The 18209-nt window shown below is 44.0% G+C and overlaps 2 protein-coding genes across 6 annotated transcripts in view; one reads left to right on the top strand and one right to left on the bottom strand.

The window, feature by feature from the left end:
• The window catches only part of LOC147318123 (actin filament-associated protein 1-like 2), a 26855-nt gene extending 9358 nt beyond the window's left edge, over window positions 1-17497 (top strand). For 2 of the 5 annotated variants that reach the window (XM_086257800.1, XM_086257802.1), the window contains 15 exons: window positions 1222-1356; window positions 1452-1529; window positions 1668-1726; window positions 3589-3709; window positions 3790-4016; window positions 4170-4349; window positions 5044-5130; window positions 9580-9649; window positions 9843-10060; window positions 10164-10273; window positions 10663-10780; window positions 10957-11044; window positions 11488-11654; window positions 11769-11879; window positions 12658-17497. In XM_086257800.1, coding sequence (XP_086113926.1) covers window positions 1222-1356; window positions 1452-1529; window positions 1668-1726; window positions 3589-3709; window positions 3790-4016; window positions 4170-4349; window positions 5044-5130; window positions 9580-9649; window positions 9843-10060; window positions 10164-10273; window positions 10663-10780; window positions 10957-11044; window positions 11488-11654; window positions 11769-11879; window positions 12658-12684 — 1796 coding nt within the window. In that variant the 3' untranslated portion in view covers window positions 12685-17497. Of the gene's footprint in view, window positions 1-1221; window positions 1357-1451; window positions 1530-1667; window positions 1727-3588; window positions 3710-3789; window positions 4017-4169; window positions 4350-5043; window positions 5131-9579; window positions 9650-9842; window positions 10061-10163; window positions 10274-10662; window positions 10781-10956; window positions 11045-11487; window positions 11655-11768; window positions 12416-12657 lie in introns of those variants that run through there. The other 3 variants (XM_086257798.1, XM_086257799.1, XM_086257801.1) reach the window with 2 other exon arrangements.
• Window positions 13316-18209, bottom strand: part of LOC147318122 (dematin-like) — a 32430-nt gene continuing 27536 nt past the window's right edge. Inside the window, exon 17 of the mRNA XM_086257811.1 lies at window positions 13316-18209. Coding sequence (XP_086113937.1) covers window positions 18096-18209 — 114 coding nt within the window. The 3' untranslated portion in view covers window positions 13316-18095.

Below are 18209 nucleotides of genomic sequence, written 5' to 3'. Positions count from 1 at the left end.
ACTGTGGGAGCAAACCCACCTGCCACAGTAACAATCTGCCCAAACACACACTGTCCTCATAGTGAATCCCAAAATCTCAAAGAAATGATGCAAATATGCAGTTTTTAACATCCAGGAAACTATTTACACCCCTTCAGTCCTCAGATATTTTTACATTTCAGAATCATGAATCACATCTGGATTCATGTAAATTGCAGCTGTGGGTCAGACGCTCACTTTGCTGTATCCACTTATTTTTATCAAAACTAAAGTAAGACCTCGTTTTTCCTGGGCTGGTTCAGCTGCTGTATCAGCTCCAACCAAGCAGCCGATAGTGTGGTTGAACCCACACCGTCCATATTCAGTCTCTTTCTGAGAGACATAAATGAGTGTTGGGGTCGATTTGAAGGAGAAGACGGCCAAAATCAATCACTCCACTCGGAAACGAAGGAAGAACATTCTTATTATTATTCATCTCCCCCCATCTCAGCATCCTCCACTGGCACACCAACCCTGTGGATGTCCTCCGTCACTACATCTGTGATCCTCCTCTTTTCCTCCGGCCCCAGCGTCACCTCCACACTCCTGTCTTTCCTTTTCTCTCACTTCCTCCTAACATGCCTTCCCCCCACCCTCCTCCTCGGCCTTCAATAAACCGCAGCATCATTTCCACTGACACCCTGTTGAGCACGAGCACAGGAGGCAGCCCTCCCATCCACCCCAGTACCCCCCTGACCCCCATGGCTGGACCAAAATGAAGAAAGAAAATGCAAGACTGAGATATCAGTGTCCATATTTTGGATGAGAGGGTGGAGTGGTAAGCTGGAGTCCAGGGGTCCAGTTCAGGTGAAGCTGTGTCACCATCCACCTGTCAGTCAAAGAGACCACGCCCCTTAATAATGCAAACTATGACCATCCCGTCCGTCCCATAGTTGTTATGAAGGAGGAAAAGGATCCACAGAGACCAAACAGTTTGTGTGTCAGGCTGTAAACATGTTTGTTTCTGCTGCAAAGCTTAAACATTCGAGTCTGTGGACAGACAGACAGAGTGTCTGTTGGCGTGTAAACAGCGACATCAGATACTGAGAGTGTGAGAACAAACATGACTCATGGCCCAGCAGTCAGTTCAACTGTGACTCGCTGTGAGGTCGAGATAAAGTCTGTAAACTCATTTTCCTCCTGGTTAATGAGCTCAAACAGACATCCAGACGATCGTCCGTCTGACTGTCTGTCTGTATCCAGTGCTGGCCAAGCTGATCTGGGATCTGCAGTCCTTCCTGTCTGTTCTGGACTCAGAGAACCTGAGTTACATCGCTCAGGCTCAGAAGAAATCCATCTCAGAGCTGCTGTCCACGCTGCAGAATCAGGACGCTCCAGGTAAAAACACACCAGTACTCACATTACTGCTGATACTCAGAGTACTGCCAAACCCACAGACACCCGAATAAAAGTGTTTCCTGCTGTGTTTTCAGTGGAAGATGCCGAGTACATGATCATGAGCTGTCCATCATCGTCTCCTAGCAACGAGCTGACAGACACACCTGCAAAAGGTACACCTTAATGCTGCCTTCGAGACACATCGGAATAATGCGAAATACGATTTTCACTCATAAACAGAGCTCACGTAAACCTGCGAATCCTGAAGACTTCATGAAAGCTCTGTGTTGTTGTTGTTGTTGTATCCACAGCTGTCCGGGCCTCTGAGCTGGTCTCAAATCAGGACCTGTCTGCATGGCTGAGGAACGGGGTGAGCATCAGCCTTACTGGTCACACTGGTTTCCACCACTGAGCTAACTGAAGCAACACATGAAAACAAACAAACAAACAATACAGCAACAATGAAATGTGAATGAAAACTCATTATTAAAAACAACATAAAAATGTATTCGTTTAGACTGAATATGAATAAAAAAAAGAGTAAAATGTAAGTAAAAAAAATATAAAAATAAAATATAAACACAAACAGTAAACAAATAATAGAAAAATGATGACTAAACTATACAAACACAGTGTGAAGCTGCAGCGTCTATAACAGATAATCGTCCTGCACGTGCAGCTCTTTAATCAGATGATATTTTAATTAGCTCTCATTAATTAATTACATGAAGTGGCTGACTGCTGTGCCTGATTAATAAAAACAAGTTCAGCGTGGCGGCTCAAGGTTGGGTCTAAAAATGTGAATGTAGTTTATTATCTGCCTGATAAATAAGAAGTCTTAGTTTATGTATCAAAAAGCTCCGAAAACAGAGATAAAAGTCACAAAAGAGCTTTTATTCTGTTCAGGAGATGGTGGTTAAATCAAACGCACCAGAGTGAGAAACAGCTGCTGATCACACTCCTCGTGATGAAGAGCAGGAGCGACAGGTGGAGGAAAGGTTTCATGTGACAAACACGATGATGTGGACACAAAGTTCTTTACTAGGAAGGGACAAAAATCTGTTTCTGAACAGCTTCAGGATTTTTCTTCTGAGGTCAAAGAGAAGAGAAAGAGAGGAGGAGGAGGAGGCTGCTCTGTGATGTGGGTCAGTAATGACAGACCGAGTCCTCCTGAGGTTTGGGAGGAGACGGCAGCACAACTCTCTGTGTGTGTGTGTTTTCCATCCATCACGTAGCCCAGATGCTAATCAACCGCCATCGGTGACCACTTCCTCCCTCTGCACAGGTCTGAGCCAATAGGAAGACCGATAGCAAAGAGATCATATGTAAACACTGAACTTCCTGTCACTCCCTCTCTCTCTCTCTCACTCACACACACACACTCTCACTCACACTCTCACACACACACACACACACACACACACTCTCACACTCACACACACACACACACACTCTCTCACACACACACACTCTCACACACACACACTCACACACACACTCTCACTCACACTCTCACACACACACACTCACACACACACTCTCACTCACACTCTCACACACTCTCACACACACACACTCTCACACACACACACACTCTCACACACACACACACTCTCACACACACACACACACACACACACACACACACTCTCACACACACACACTCTCACACACACACACACACACACACACTGCTCTCTTAAAGATTAAATTCTCAGTAAATTTATAAGAAATCATCAGTAAGTCTGTGAGATCAGACAAATTCAACAGAAAAATGTAGAAAATCTGAATAAATGAGAGGAAACGAGCATCGCGCCTCCAACAATCGACCCTGTTTTGACTCATTTGGATCCAAACCGATCCAAATGAATCTGCTCAGGTCTCATGTTTGAAGTTACAACCTGTGAAAAGTTACTGAACACTGATTTGTCAAAGGTCAGAGTGCAACTTCATCCTGAGCAGGTTACAAAATCCGGATTTAAAACCAAACAAACCTACTTTCTTACACTAAAAACTTCATCAGGTGAGTCAGCCAAGCTCAGACTCACTTCATGGTACCAACCAACAGCAACAACACAAACTCGTCCTAAACACACATTTAGCTCTTCATGAAGAAGAGGAGACGCTGATGAGCCTCGTCTCAGCTCGTCTGATTGTTCAAACTTCATCAAAGTTTCACCACAAATCAGAGAAACTGAGTTCAGACTTCCTGACCTGATGTTCATGTTTTAGCTGCAGGGCCCCAAGGTGCCGCCCCACCCTCCAGGAGGTCTAGGAGGTGACGATGATGACGAAGATACGTACGAGGAGGCAGAACCTTACGTCCCTGCCGACGCCACCGCGTCCAAAACTGGTATCTGCAAACACACACGATGACGAAGCAGGAACACAACGTAGAAACACAAACAAACGTGATCCTCTTCCTTTCTCCAGAGAAGGCGGAGTCAGACAGCAGCCACTACGAGTCCTACGATGAGGAAGACGATGATGATGGAGGGGAGGAGCTTGTGAAGGACAGAGCTCACTACATCCGGTGGAGCGCCTCACAGCCCTGCCTAAAGCCCACGCCAGAGTCCCGCCTCTGCGGGTACCTGTGGAGGAGGAAGTGGCTCGGGCAGTGGAGCAAAGAGCTGTTCATCATCAGGAACGACGTGCTGCTGGTGAGGAACGAAACAAACGCACGAGCCCACACGGCTGCAGTCCCTCTGATGGCCACTAGGTGTCGCTCTATCTTTGAAGCGCCTCAGCTCTTTGTGAGGTCAGGTGTGTTTGACCTGTTTGTACCTGTGTGTCTTCTTCTGTGTTTGCGTCAGTGTTATAAGTGCGCCCGGGACCTGCTGCCTCAGCTGGAGTTGAACCTGCGCGGCTGTCAGCTCGTCTACAAGTCAAAGAGCAGCAGGAAGATCCAACACCAGCTCAAACTGGTGCTGCTGGGCTCGGAGACGCTGGTGCTGGGCTACAGCACCTTCCAGCAGGCCGACGAGTGGAAGAAGGTCAGCAACACTCGTCACGCGAATCGTGAACTAGCTCACATTCAGCATGAGGTCCTTACACACAGTCAGGCTTCAGGTTTCTACATCAGACATGGCAACATACATGAACTCTCAGTCACCTCTGAGCTAAAGAGTTCGTGCACTTTTGCTCCTGAATCAGAGATTTCCTGTAGAGTAGACGGTCCTTTTCAGTTTTCCTGGAAAGATCTTCCAAGAGAATCTGAGCAGTCCCACCGAAGCTGGAGCTTTTAAAAAGTGGAACCTCCACCCGAGGTTCCCAGCGTCCACCGGGACAGCCCTGAAGCATCCCAAGTCTTCCCCAGCAGCGCTCCAACCGCACTGATTAGTGCAGGCAGTAAACTGCTTCTCCTTCCCACTGCCCTGCAGCTTTCCCATCCCCACTGACTGCCTTGCTCAGAATTCCTCCCACATCCAAGTTTTTGTTTCAACGCTGTTGAAGCTGGACTCTGCTGGCCTGCCTGTACCTGCCAGCAGGTCTGAAGGAGATCTTCCACTCCGGTGTTTGGAAGCTCAAACAGGCTTCATCTTCCCGACTGTGAACTCTGCATCTCAGTCTGACAGCAAGATTCCTGACGCAGTTTGTAGCTGAACTGTTCCCGGTGGCACATTTCTCTGTTTTCTTTCACCTTTTTCAAATTATTTATGCACAAATATTTTTCTGTTCTGTGTGAAGGTGATCGAGGAGGTGAGCATCGCAGGAGAAACGGAGATGCACAGCTACTCGTCTCTGAATAAGTCAGACCAGCTGCTGTCCTGCAGGGTGAGACACTCAGATACACCATCATGGGCAGAAATCTGTGCCATCAGGAACTGAATTTGAATAAGTTAAATTTGAATTGCTCGGATTGAATCTGAATTGTAACTTGAATAAATGCTTTTAAAAACTGAACATGAATTAGCCTAATTTGAAATTCAATTTATTGGTTTGAAAATGATCATCACTAAACTGAAATTGAATTTTATATTTTGAAAATGAATTCATTTGCTTTGAAACCGTATTTTATCCTTTAAAGATTTAGCTCTCGAATAATTTCAGTTTCAGTTCTACAATTCAGTTTTTTGGGACTTACATCCGGTTCCGGTTCAAGCGCAGATTAATAGAACTACGTTTTACTAGCGGACCGAAAGTGTTACTGACGGGAATCTACAGCGTCTTGAGTTGAATTAAGACTTCAGAAGTTATTCGTCATGTCGAATGAGCAGCGGATAAACTCAGGTTGGTAATAAATGTATTACATGTATAAGATGTATAGCTAAAAACACCTCCACTTTGTTTTACGTTCGCTGTGTATTCTGAGTATTATGGCAAAAGATGTGGTAACCTGATTTCAAAATAAAAGCTCCTGAAGCATGATTTCAAAATAAAGGCCAACTTTCAGTAAATTAAGAGCACATTCACAAATATCGATTAGTCTCATTTGCACACTCTAATGTTGGATACAAATGACGTACCCCAGTATTCTAGTAGCAACATGTCAATATTAAAGCCATCTCCTTTTGGATTTCAAAGTAAAAGCCCTCTGAATGTTTATTTTTGAACTACTCTTTCAATTAATTCAGAATAAAAAATTCACAGTGATACCATATCAATATCAAGTCACTGTGTGTTTGCCTTCCAAAATAAAAGCCTTTTCAAATTGCTCATATATGACCTACTCTTTTAACTATTTCAAAATGCTCTTAAATTGAAATTTGCTGTTTCCACAGGATGAATCCATGTTAGATCAATAGTATCCAACCCCACAGTGATACCATATCAATTTCAAGTCAGGCTGATTTTGCTTTCCAGTATAAAAGACTTTTCAAATTGACCATAAAAGATATACTCTTTTAACAATTTCAAAATGCTCTAAAAAGGAAAATTGCTGTTTCCACAGGATAATGCCACTTTAGATCAACAGTATCCAACCCCGACAGTAAAACCATGTAAACTTCAAGTTGCTCTGATTTTGCCTTTCAAATTAATGGCCCGTCGAATTTGCCCATATGTGATATACTCTTTCAATTACTTCAGAATTTTTCAAAAATGAAAATTGCTGTTTCCACAGGATAATTTCACTCTAGATCGACAGTGTACACTATCACGGGGATACCAAGTCAATTTCAAGTCGCCTTGATTTTGCGGCCCGTTGAAATTGCCCATGTATGACCCACTCTTTCACTGACTTCAGAATCCCTTAAACCCTTAAAAGCAAAGTTGCTGTTTCCACGAGATCATTTCACTCTACATTGACAGTGTACAACCCCACAGTTTTATCACGTCAATATCTTGATTATAATTGTTTGTGAGGGACTTTTTATAATTAAACACGGATGCTGTTAACAGGACAATTTCTGTTTCCACTAAGTAATTGGAGTTCATGCAAACCATAGACAACCTCGACAGCAGTAACATCTCAATCTCAAATCAATCTCATTTTGCATTTCAGAGTAAAAGCACTTTGACTTTGTTTATAGGAGCTTCTCTTTCCCTAACTTCAGAATGGCATTATTTGGAAAGTTCCAGCTTCTACCCATTAATTCCAGTTCATGCCAACACATATCATAACATATAATCTAACAGTGGAGTCTGGAATAGTTTTTATAAAACACCAGAGGTGCGAGACAAGCACGATCTGATATCGTCGTGTTGGTGTTGTTCCCAGATCAACATACTAAATGTTGTTCCAGGATCAACATTGCAAGTGACCAATCAGAATGTGGTGACGTCATACTTTTGCGACTTCGGGAAAAACTGCCGTAAAACAAAAAACTGTACTTAAGCTGCTTGAAACCGCCTCTGTCCGCCAATCAACGGACCCTAACCCTTTAATAAACGCTAAGCAGAATTGATATTGTCCTTGCAACATTGGAATTTCATAAATGCACGAATGGCTTGGCACGCCAAAGAATAACGTCACAACAATGTGATTGGTCACTTGCAATGTTGAACCTGGAACAATACCAACACGACGATATCAGATCATCCGCCAGACAATGCCTTACGAACAAAAAGAATAATAACAATAATTTTTCTGATCACAGAGAAAAAGTCCTAGCTCATCTGCTATTTGTATGAGAATTGAAAGGCCTGCAGATAATTTTATGAATCCAGTTGCTCAAGACAAGAAAAGGTCCCAGTCTTTAGATTCCTGTCCATTCCTGAAAGACGTTACAATGGCAGTATCATCTGAGTATTTCTGGATTTGACAAGACTCAAGATATATATTTGAAGTGTGCTGTATACAGGGTGGGTCATTTATATGGATAAACTGTGATAACATGGGAATGGTTGGTGATATTAAAGTCCTGTTTGTGGCACATTAGTATATGTGAGGGGGCAAACTCCTCAAGATGGGTGGTGACCATGGTGGCCATTTAGAAGTCGGCCATCTTGGATACAACTTTTGTTTTTTCAATAGGAAGAGGGCCATGTGACACATCAGACTTATTGGTAATGTCACAAGAAAAACAATGGTGTGCTTGGTTTCAACGTAACTCGCGCTCTCAACATCTCCAAAAACGTTAGAGCACTTATGCAAATATGTGATGTCTTGATAAATCGAGCAGGTATTTGAAGTTCACACAGAAACATTCTCGCATGAAAATATCTTAAAAGTTTATTTTGTGACCCAGAAAGAGTAATATTTCAAACTCTGCCACTCTGTGTTCCTCCGCCACTGCCTCGTTTGAGTTTTGGACGAAATGCATTCTGGGATATTGCATTTCGTCATTTCGAGCTGATTGGAGACCAAAACAGCCAATCAGATTTTTTTGCATCCAAGTCTGTGATTGGCTGGTTTTGTGGCACAAATATAACGGTGTAGAAAAAGAGTTGAGCATGCACGGGCAGAAATGTTGAGAGCGCGAGCAACACAAGCGCAAGTGCAAGTGCAAAAACTGAGCGAGAGGGGCTGCTGTTGTGTGTGTGTGTGGATAATAGCAAACACTGAAATACAGTTTTTGCACGCAGCAATGAACTTTGTTCACTCACATTCAGCTTTTCTTTGCTCAAAATAAATTTCTCCTCAAAATGCAACACTTGCACCTGCAAACGTTTTTTTACGTGCGCTCAGAATAGTGGCACAAAAATAACGCCATACAGTTACAGCAGTGCAAGTAAACAAACAATAAATATAAGAAGAGTAAGAAAATAAATATACACTTTAGGACTCGGGGTAAAGGATCAATAACAATTTAAAATTTATAATTTACAGTTTGATGATTTAAAGTCTCACACACAGCCCGTCGAAAGGGGAGGGGCCTGCTGCTTCCAAATAGAGCACATTTCATTCATAATGTTTTAAATCCAAGCCCATCATGGATTCATGATTTGAATCCTGGGTTGTGTGAAATCCCAGAAATAAACCTTAGACAAAGTGAATCTGTGAACTAAGGTGTAGGTGTGTTAGGTTATGTTGTGGCGATCCTCGAGTTTGGGGATTTGTGTTCATACTGGAGTGCATAATTAAAACCAAGATGGACAAGAAAAGTTCAAAGTCATCGGGTGCTCAGTTTAGAAAAAAGAGAAAAGAAGAGAAACAAGCAACAGATCCAGGTAAGCAGATGTGTGATTGGATAATGGCAGGTCATCCTGAACCAATCAGAATCAGAATACTTTATTGATTAAAGGAAATTATGTGCGTTACAGTTTCTCCAAGAAGAAATGGTAAAAATATTAACAGTAACAGACTAAACTCCAAACAATACATTATGTTACAGATTTTACACATTTAAGAAACAGCACTAATATAAACAGATCACTCAGTTATAAATATCAAGGACTAACAGAGGTGATGATAAATAAATATAAAGAAAATTGACAAGAATATTCCAGAGTAGAAAAGAGCGTGTGTAAAAAGGCTGTAGCTGTTGCAGTGTTCACAGTGTGTTAGGTGGAGGAGTTGTACAGGGAGCCACAGGCAGGAATGATTCCTGTGTTGTTCAGTGGTGCATTGTGGGTAATCTCAGTCTCTCACTGAGCGTGCTCCTGTCACTAGCCAGTACATCATGGAGTGGGTGGGAGGTGTTATCCACGATTGTCCTTATCTTGGACAACATCTGCAGAGGGAGTGTTCGCCTGGGCGCCAAACAGCCTCGGATCGTCACTGCCTCCTGGCGTGAATAATCTCGAACCTGCTCTGTGAGAAAGCAAACGTAGCTGTGACCATGAAACGAGCAGCCGTGGTCATACCTGCACTTCCTGCTAATGCCGTGTCTCTTCCTTCAGTCCAGTATAGTCCAGTCTGACTCTGACGAGGAGGAAGCTTCAGCTCGCTGCAGCCTCAGCAAGAACAAAGGTACGGACAGAGCAGCACAGTAAACTGCACGATTCGATCATTGAAGAGAGTTTTTGTGTCTTTTATATACGAATTAAAAATGTGCATGGAAACTAACTGTACATCAAAGATGGATGTAGCCTCTGTGACATCGCCTGTCTGTTAGCGAGGTCACATGACGCGAGGTCTGAGCTGTGGCGTTTGCCTGCGGCAGGTTTCCTGAACGTACTGATGAACTGCCAGTGGCAGAGTTTACTGTGTCGGGTGGAGGCCGGGGTCCTCAACATGTTCGGAGAGGAGGAGGAGGTGGTGCAGGGGGAGCGCTCGCCTCAGTACACCATCCAGCTCAGAGGCTGTGAGGTCAAACCCGACACCAAGCACTGCTACAGGATCACACTGAGCATGCTCGATGACCAGATGGCGGTGCTGGAGGTGAGCTGGTGGAACAGGGAGTTTGAATTCATTCACTTCAACTTGTTACTCAATAACGTGTCCTCCTTCCTTCCTTCCTTCCTTCCTTCCTTCCTTCCTTCAGGTGAGCAGCTCAGAGGAGAAGCAGCGGTGGTTGAAGCTGCTGGAGGACGGCGCTGCGTATTACTGTCACCATGACAACAAAACACAGGAGCACTCAGGTGTAACTCTCAGGTACGAGGTGCATCATCTCAGGCTGAAACACCAGCTCGTCCTAGTGGTCACATGTGGTACTGCAACCCCAACCCCACGTTTATGGATCAATCATAATAACATTTATTATAATAAAAACACTGAATGTCACATTCGGGTAAATCAGGGCTGTCAAATACACAATCGCGACAATCATTTTATTCATTTGAAGATTTTTGGAATACAAGTGCTCATTCGTATCTCTGAGCTGTCAGCACCTGTCAGGCCCTTTGAATCGTCTCTTATTTTTACACGCAGTCCTGATTCTGTGGGCGTGATGTTCATATTTCACCAGCGCAGCGTCGCTAACTCCGATAAAGCTTTATCTCAGCTCTGAGTTGAGGGCTGATTTTGCTTCCTCTCGTCCTCAGTGGGCTGCAGACTCGCAGGTTTCCCTCCTCCAACACCTACATGGACGACCCCTTCCACCTGAGCGAGCCGGGCCGAGACCAGCCCATCTACTCCAACACCTCCGTCCTGGGGCACATGGTACGGGCTGCACCGCACAACATTCGGATTTAAGATAAGATCAGATGATCCTTTAATAGTCCCACATGTGGGAAATTTTTGGTCACAGCAAAATTAAGAGAAAAACAACAGAATAGAATAAGATAAACAATCTTATTTGGAGTAACTCGTAACGTCGCCTGTATGTCGTCTTTCAGCTCCACGGCTCTCAGGGTTCGATTCGCTGCAGCTCGGTGTCGTCCAAAGGCTCAGTGACCTACAGCAACACCGTCCTCAGCGGCCACAGTGAGTCCTTATGATGCTCAACTTCAAAATAAAAGACTTTCCCTATATTAGGTTTGCTGGGCTTTTATTATGAAAATTGAAAGTTTCTTAAAAACCTGGCGATGCTGATTCAGAAATGGTCAACATGAAGCACAATAACAGCCGTGTGCATGAACCAGTGTCTGAAAACTGAGATGCCTTAAACCTGCACGCTTTCTAGTGTCCAGCAGGGGGCGACTGCTCTACTTTCAAAATCAGATCTGATCGTATCTAAAGTGTAAAGTTTGGATTTAATGTGAACATAAGACCATAAGAGGTAAACGCTATGGACCAACAGCTGGCCAAAATCACTGATAAGCTCCTATCATCAGCTGTTAGTGAGCAGTCCTGGATAAACAGTGTAACGTGTAGATGGAGTACTGGGTGGAGCTGATGGAGGACCGGTTGGATGCTCTGCGTTTCAGACAGGAAGTCGGCCGAAGTGCAGCGAAGCATTCAGAAGCTCGAGCTGACCGACAGGAAGGTAGTGCCGCTGAGGGCGGGGTCAGAGATCAACTTGGCATCCAGCACAAAGCAAAACAAGCGCACCTCCTTCAGACAGTCCCTGGCCATCTACAGTGAGCGCGCTCAGGTAGGAAAATTGAACCTGGACATGTGTGGATGGGGGAGGGTACATGAACGACCTGTGAGAGGCCGTTGAGCGTTGATAATATATCCACTCTGAACCTGGTCTCTGCTGGTCCAGGCTGGCATCCTGAACCCTCTGCTGCGACGGACGGCCTCAGCTAAAAACTCCCTGAGACGGGCTCCTTCGGCGCTGTTCATCGAACACGGAAAAGTTTTCCAGAGGAGGAAGGTGAGAGTCGCACAAACACAGACGGCCCCGGCACAAAATGCTACTGAAGCTTCATATTCAAAGATTCAAAGTTATTCACACTGATCAGGTTACAGTGACATCAGCCTCATTTCTCTTTATCCTCATGTATCCAGCCATCAAACGTATAACTTATTTTACAATTCAGGCTTATTTACTTAGCACCAATTCACAACATTCACCTCGGGGTGCAAAGTAAAACTCTACAATATTAGAGAGAAAACCCCAACAATCACACAGTCATCGAGTGAGCAGCGCGATGACTGTATGGAGGAAAACCTCCCTTTTAACAGGAGGATTCAGGGTCACCTGGTCCAGCCCTAACTATATGCTTTAGCAAAAAGGAAAGTTTGAAGCCTAATCTTAAAAGTAGAGATAGTGTCTGTCTCCCGAATCCAAACTGGAAGCTGGTTCCACAGAAGAGGGGCCTGAAAACTGAAGGCTCTGCCTCCCATTCTACTTTTAAATACTCTAGGAACAACAAGTAGGCCTGCAGAGCGAGAGCGAAGTGCTCTAATAGGGTGATATGGTACTACAAGGTCTAGAATGTGTCACTGATAGTATTTAATAATTGAGTAGCTAAAAATGCTAACAGCTAAATAATAATAATAGTGTATTTAGTGTTAATGTAGCATTTTAGCTAACATGTTAAACAGAGATTGAATTACTGAGCTGTGAAATTTTTAATAAACAGCAGAAAACAGCAGCAATTCAGAGGAACCTTTGTCACTAATTTCACTATTTCTCATTATTCTTTTAGGAATGGGAAACTAAAGCAGCTGCTTGACACCGGCTGCGTGGCTAATATCACATCCCATCAACTAGTGTGGACTGGTTTTTTTGGGGGTTTTTTTTCTAGCTATCATATTTTATTCAGAGATGGTGCAGGGAGAGTGTGCCAAAGGATTTTAACACATCTAACATAATAAAAAAAACCAAGAAAAACCTTATTGCCCGACATGAAGCTGGTCATGAGTGCTGCGTTCGCTGCTGTCGATCTCTTAGCTGATCTCTCGTTCGTGCCCATTTTAAAAGTTTACATTTCCAACCAACAACAGGAAATAATCTTTTTAAATTAAACTGAAAAGCTAACAGCTAGATAATAATACTGTGTTCAGTGCTAATGTTGGTATTTTAGCTAGCTAACATGCTAAACAGAGAGTTACTGAGCTGTGAAAGTTTCAATAAACAGCAGCTGATGAACAGAATTCAGGGAAACCTCTGTCACTAATTTCACTGTTTCACGTCCATTTCAAAAGTTTACATTTAAAGCCCCAAAAGGTTGATTCTGTTCATCTGGACGTTTTCAGTGGGAGAAACGTTTCGTCATCATCAGGTGACTCCTTCAGTCTCAGCTGACTGCAGGTTTCTACCTTATAAACAAGACATTTGCATAATGACTGAAACCAGCACCACTGAATGAACACTGGGCTGGGAGGCCAGTTCCTGGATCATTAAACCAACCAAACCATTACATTAAAAAAAAAACAAAAACAACAGGAAGTGATATTTTTTAGTAAAGCTAAAAAGCTACAAAAAACCTAACAGCTAGCTAATAATACTGTGTTCATGCTTATTTACTATTTTTTAGTAAATTTACAAACCCTCCGTATCAAAAAAAAGGGAAGACACGTAGATGCAATAAGCTGCCCCTCCACAGGCTTCCAGAAACGGCTAATCAGATGAAAGTGGGCGTTTAGGGAGGGGGGCCTTAAAGAGACAGGCACCAAAACTCAGCTTCAAGTAGAATAAAAACCACAGCAATGAACAGTGACCACTTGTGACCAGAGGGGGCGCTAAAATCGTCGCTACAAAGAAATATTTTCACATCCAAATGTCTGAATTTACTTTTGTACTTTTATGGTTTCGTGTGGATCGTTTCCACTCAGTGTATGAATGTGTTTTATTATCCAGCGATAGTTTTTAAGGTCACACTGATGTTTTAATTTTTTAATAGCACATTTATTTTATGGTTTAATTAAATAACAGTTTTCAGCATGTACTGAGCAGCACAGTGTAATAACGGCTTCCTGTCTATAACCACAACACGTCTTTGCTGTTCTCAGGTGAACGTCCACACTGACCTGTAAAATCATTTGTTTGTACAAAAAGTCACAGGAACACTTTTGTGGCATATCGACAGAGTGTAATTATCTCTTCTTCTGATGGTAGAACAGTATTTTTTATGTACATGTGATTTAGGAAATCCTTTCAATCTCGGAGCAACAGGAGCAAACTTGTTATTTCACTGAGTTACTGAGACCGTCTGTAAGCTGATATTTCCTCCCACACACGACCTCTGCAGCAGCTGTGCTGCTCTCACTCTCATTTATGTGATTAAACTCTTTGTACTTCTCTAATATTGTACTTTCATCTTCCTTTGTGAAGCGAGCCACTCTCCCAGTGCTCGTTTATGATCCAGTTGTGCCAAACGTCTATTTAACTGGCATCGCGTTCAAATGAGGCTCCTCCTCTGCATCTTTGGTGGGAGAGACGAGGACACAAGGAGAGGAGTCAAGTACACAAAAGGCACGACATGCATCTTGTCCCATCTGTTTTCACACTCTACTGGGCTCTACTGGACTGCCTACCAGTTAAATAGTGCTTACCTGGCACGCTAATCAAGTGCGGCTGACTCGCTGCTCGTTTAACACACTCAGATGTTTTTTTCTTAAAGAAACGTTTGCAGTGCAAAGACGACGTGAAGCCAGTGAAGCAGAGTTTTTTCTCCAAATAGAAATGCTCTTTATTGTAACTCCTGGTTAATCACTCACGTCACCATTCATCTGTTACAGCAGCTGCATCCACAGAAGAAAACAACAGCAACTAGCATGAAGTCATTCAGTGGTTCAGTATGTACAGCAGCAGGGCGGCTGCTCGTCAGCGAGTCTGACCTCTGACCTCTGGGCTCGTATTTCTCAAACTGCCGGAGGTACAATTCCCAACATGCGTCTGACTCTCATAATGAGTCCAAAGAAAAACAAGGATAAAAATATGTTAAATAGTTTTTTGGGTTATTGTAATTCTTCAGGTCGTTCTGCTCGCCGTGAGGTGAGAAACACGAGTCCAAAGAAGAGAAACTCAAACCCGTAACTACCAGCGTGTTTCAAAGAAAGCTAGAATAACATATGACATCATCATCCTGACATCACGCACGCAGCAGGTGAACGAGCAGAGACGCTGACGGGCGCTGAAGCCGCCCTGCGAGTCTAAAGAACTCAAGAAAAACAGAAAAAACACTTCAATGTGCAAAAAAGAAAAACATGGAACAATCATGTGTCGTCACAGCAATCACTTCCTGTTTCTAACTACACAAACCAATCAGAGCGCGTCTGGGTGAACGGCGTCAGAATCATCCAGACAAAAGAAAAGTTAAAGAAAGAAAAGAGGAAATCATAAAGTGACCGATGCTCGCTCTGACACGTCTCACTTCTCCATCTGTTTTATCCTCAGTCTTTTATTTTATTGATCCACAGATACAGGAAGCAGCGAGGCAGACGTGATGGCGGGTGATGCAGGAAGTGGCGGTGGTGATTTCTTTTTAAAACTGATGCAGTGAGAGTGATCTGAGCTTAAACCTCACGCAGGGCGGAGCTACTGAACTCGGACTTGAAGGAACGAACGAGCTGAGACGCGAACGCCTCGTTTTTACATGCTTAGAATTATTATTATTATTATTATTATTGTTACTTTATTAAAGGAAGAAGGCCTTAAAGCTTTAAGAATAAAAGACTGTTTTGCAAAAATTAGTCAGAAACCTCCCAGAGCCCAGCGAGCTCAGTTCAAACTATGTGAAACTGAAGATCAGTAAAAAGACTCTGATGGACGCTAACAGCAGACGAGCAGCAGCTTCATAAAGTCCTGATTTAATGACGAGCTCGTGTTGCTGATGTGAACGAGCTGCAATCACAAGTTTTCCAACAACAAAAATCAAACCCGTCCGAGTCTCAGGTGGCGGCTCTCAGCGGACACGGGTGGAGGGGACCTGATGCACCTGTCGGCAAGCGTGAAGCTCCCGAGTTATCACCGGGTCTATGTTCCCACGCCCACCTGTGACCGCATCGAGGCGCTGTCTAACCACGCCCACCTCTGCTCATTGGACGTCCTGCTCTGAAGTCTGACCCTCAGGCCTCTGGCGCTCTAAGCTGTGAAACAAACACAAATCAACTTTTCTTCAATGCAACAGTCAGCGGCTGGCACGCTGTGCTAGCACACAGCGACAGGGATGCTGCGTTTGGTCTCTGAGTTGTGGTTTAAGACAGAGTCATCACCATCGTACGTAGTCATCGTACGAATCCAGAAACACGTTTGATTTTTATTTGTTGCAGAACTTTGTGATTGCACCTCGTGGAGGGAGGAAATCCCCTCTCCTTTTCAGACCTGCTGGCCTTGATTTACCAACACATTAAAAATGATTTGTATACCACCGTTACGTCCGGTCCTGAGTCCAGCCCGCGCGGGTTTAACCACCTACAGCTGTGAAACATGCTGATATTCAGTGCAGCTGGTGGATGTTTCATTACATATATTTAACAAAGAGTGATGACGTCACACGTACGGAAGAGCTGAACTCGCCCGCCGTGTTCTCGTCAACATTCAGGATCTATCATTTCATTTTTAGTTAGACTCCATTAATAACAAACATGCCACTTTCTTTATGTAGGTTAAAAAATAGCTGCACATCATTTGGTCACTAAGCAACACTCGCAGACGCTGATTGGAGGAACCAGAGCCGTCAGAGCTCAGCCTGCACTGCAAACATCTCTCAGAAGTGTGTGTGTGTGTGTACACCTGTTTAGACATCTTTGTGAGGACAAAACCAGCATGTAACTATACTTGTGGAGATCAACAGCCTTTATGGGGACAAAGTGCCCGTCCCCGAGTTTAAAGGTGGTGTTTAGTGTCAGGGTCACAGTTAGGCATTCATTTCTGATGGTTAGCATTATGTCAATTAGATGTCCTCACTAAGATATGAAAACGTGTGTGTGTGTGTGTGTGTGTGTGTGTGTGTGTGTGTGTGTGTGTGTGTGTGTGGCAGTGGCTTCTGCTGAACTAGAAAGAAAAAAACTGGGAGGAGACGGTTTCATCGCAGCCAGCGGAGGCTGTGGATCAACGCATGATGAACGAGCTTCGAAGCAACCGGAGCCAACGAGAGGAGAAGAAAGGGACCACCCTTTGAGCTTAAAGGGGGCTCCTGATTGGATAGTCTGTCCCCAAACTCAGTCAGTAAGAGCTCCCCAGCTGTGAGGCGACTGTCAGCTGTACTGGGGGTCGGGTTGGGTGTTTCTATTACTTTAAGAAACTCATTAAAGTTTCAAAGTTTGTATTATTAGGGGCGTGGCCTCTTTGGTTGACAGAAAACTGCAGTTCCTGTAATCGCCACTTGAGGCAGAAATGACTTGTTCCTTTTAGTCAGCTTATGGTCTTTAATTAGCAGCTTCTTAGTACTTTTTAGCCTCATGTTCTCATATGATGGGCAGTAAAATCAGTCACTGTGTTTGTTTATGAACTCAGGTCAAGCTGAGCTTTTATATTATTATTTAATGTCTTCCACTTTTTGTTTTTTAAGGTCAAATAAAATTGTCTAAAGATGGTTTTTATATTTTGTTGTGATTAAACGACATGCTGACATCATCAACTAAACCACGCTGGGTTAGTTTGTGCGCCGGCCGCAGGTTTAAGGAGGGCGTTCAGTCTGTCATGACTGAAGTCGAGCGACTGCGATAAAACCGTCTGCTTGTTTTTCTCTTTGATGCTGGAAAGAAGTGCTGTCACTATGACATCATAGCTGGCTAAGCCAATAGGATTAATTCTTCGTATAAAGATTGCAACAGGTTTGTTTGTCAGTCCAGGAGCTGACTCGGAGTCAGCAGGAATGTTGGCCGGTTGTCCGACTGTGGCTGGGATGCAGGGGTTCAGAGGGTCTTGTGAGAGCGCTGACCCATCACGAACCGCCACAGACCGCAGACTCGTCCTCGTTCTGTGATGTATTATTTGTGCTCGCTCCGTCCTTCATCGCTAACGTTTTGCAGATAAACGGTGACGTTAATGTGTGCAGCACTCATGTTTCTCTGCAAACCTGAAGCCTCCTGAGGTGTCTAAAAACTGAAGTGAGGGTGTCGGCTGATGATGGCGCTCGGAGTCCGTTTGGTTCCGCGTCCCGCCGGCTGGAAGCGTGGGACTGTGAGGCGAGCAGCTTCAGAAGAGACAGACCTTTTTTTTCAGGTCGTTCCTCTTCCAGAGGGAGAGGCGATCGAACTGCTCGATGGACATCCCGAAAACACTGAAGAACTCCTCCTGAGAGAGGTGCCT

The sequence above is a fragment of the Aulonocara sp. 'chitande type north' Nkhata Bay genome, linkage group LG12 (genome assembly GCF_057382095.1).
Source record: "Aulonocara sp. 'chitande type north' Nkhata Bay isolate Kocher_YH1m ecotype deep benthic linkage group LG12, A_spYH_male_GT1.1, whole genome shotgun sequence".
NCBI classification, from domain to species: domain Eukaryota; kingdom Metazoa; phylum Chordata; class Actinopteri; order Cichliformes; family Cichlidae; genus Aulonocara; species Aulonocara sp. 'chitande type north' Nkhata Bay.
This window is presented reverse-complemented; position numbering and strand designations above follow the sequence as displayed.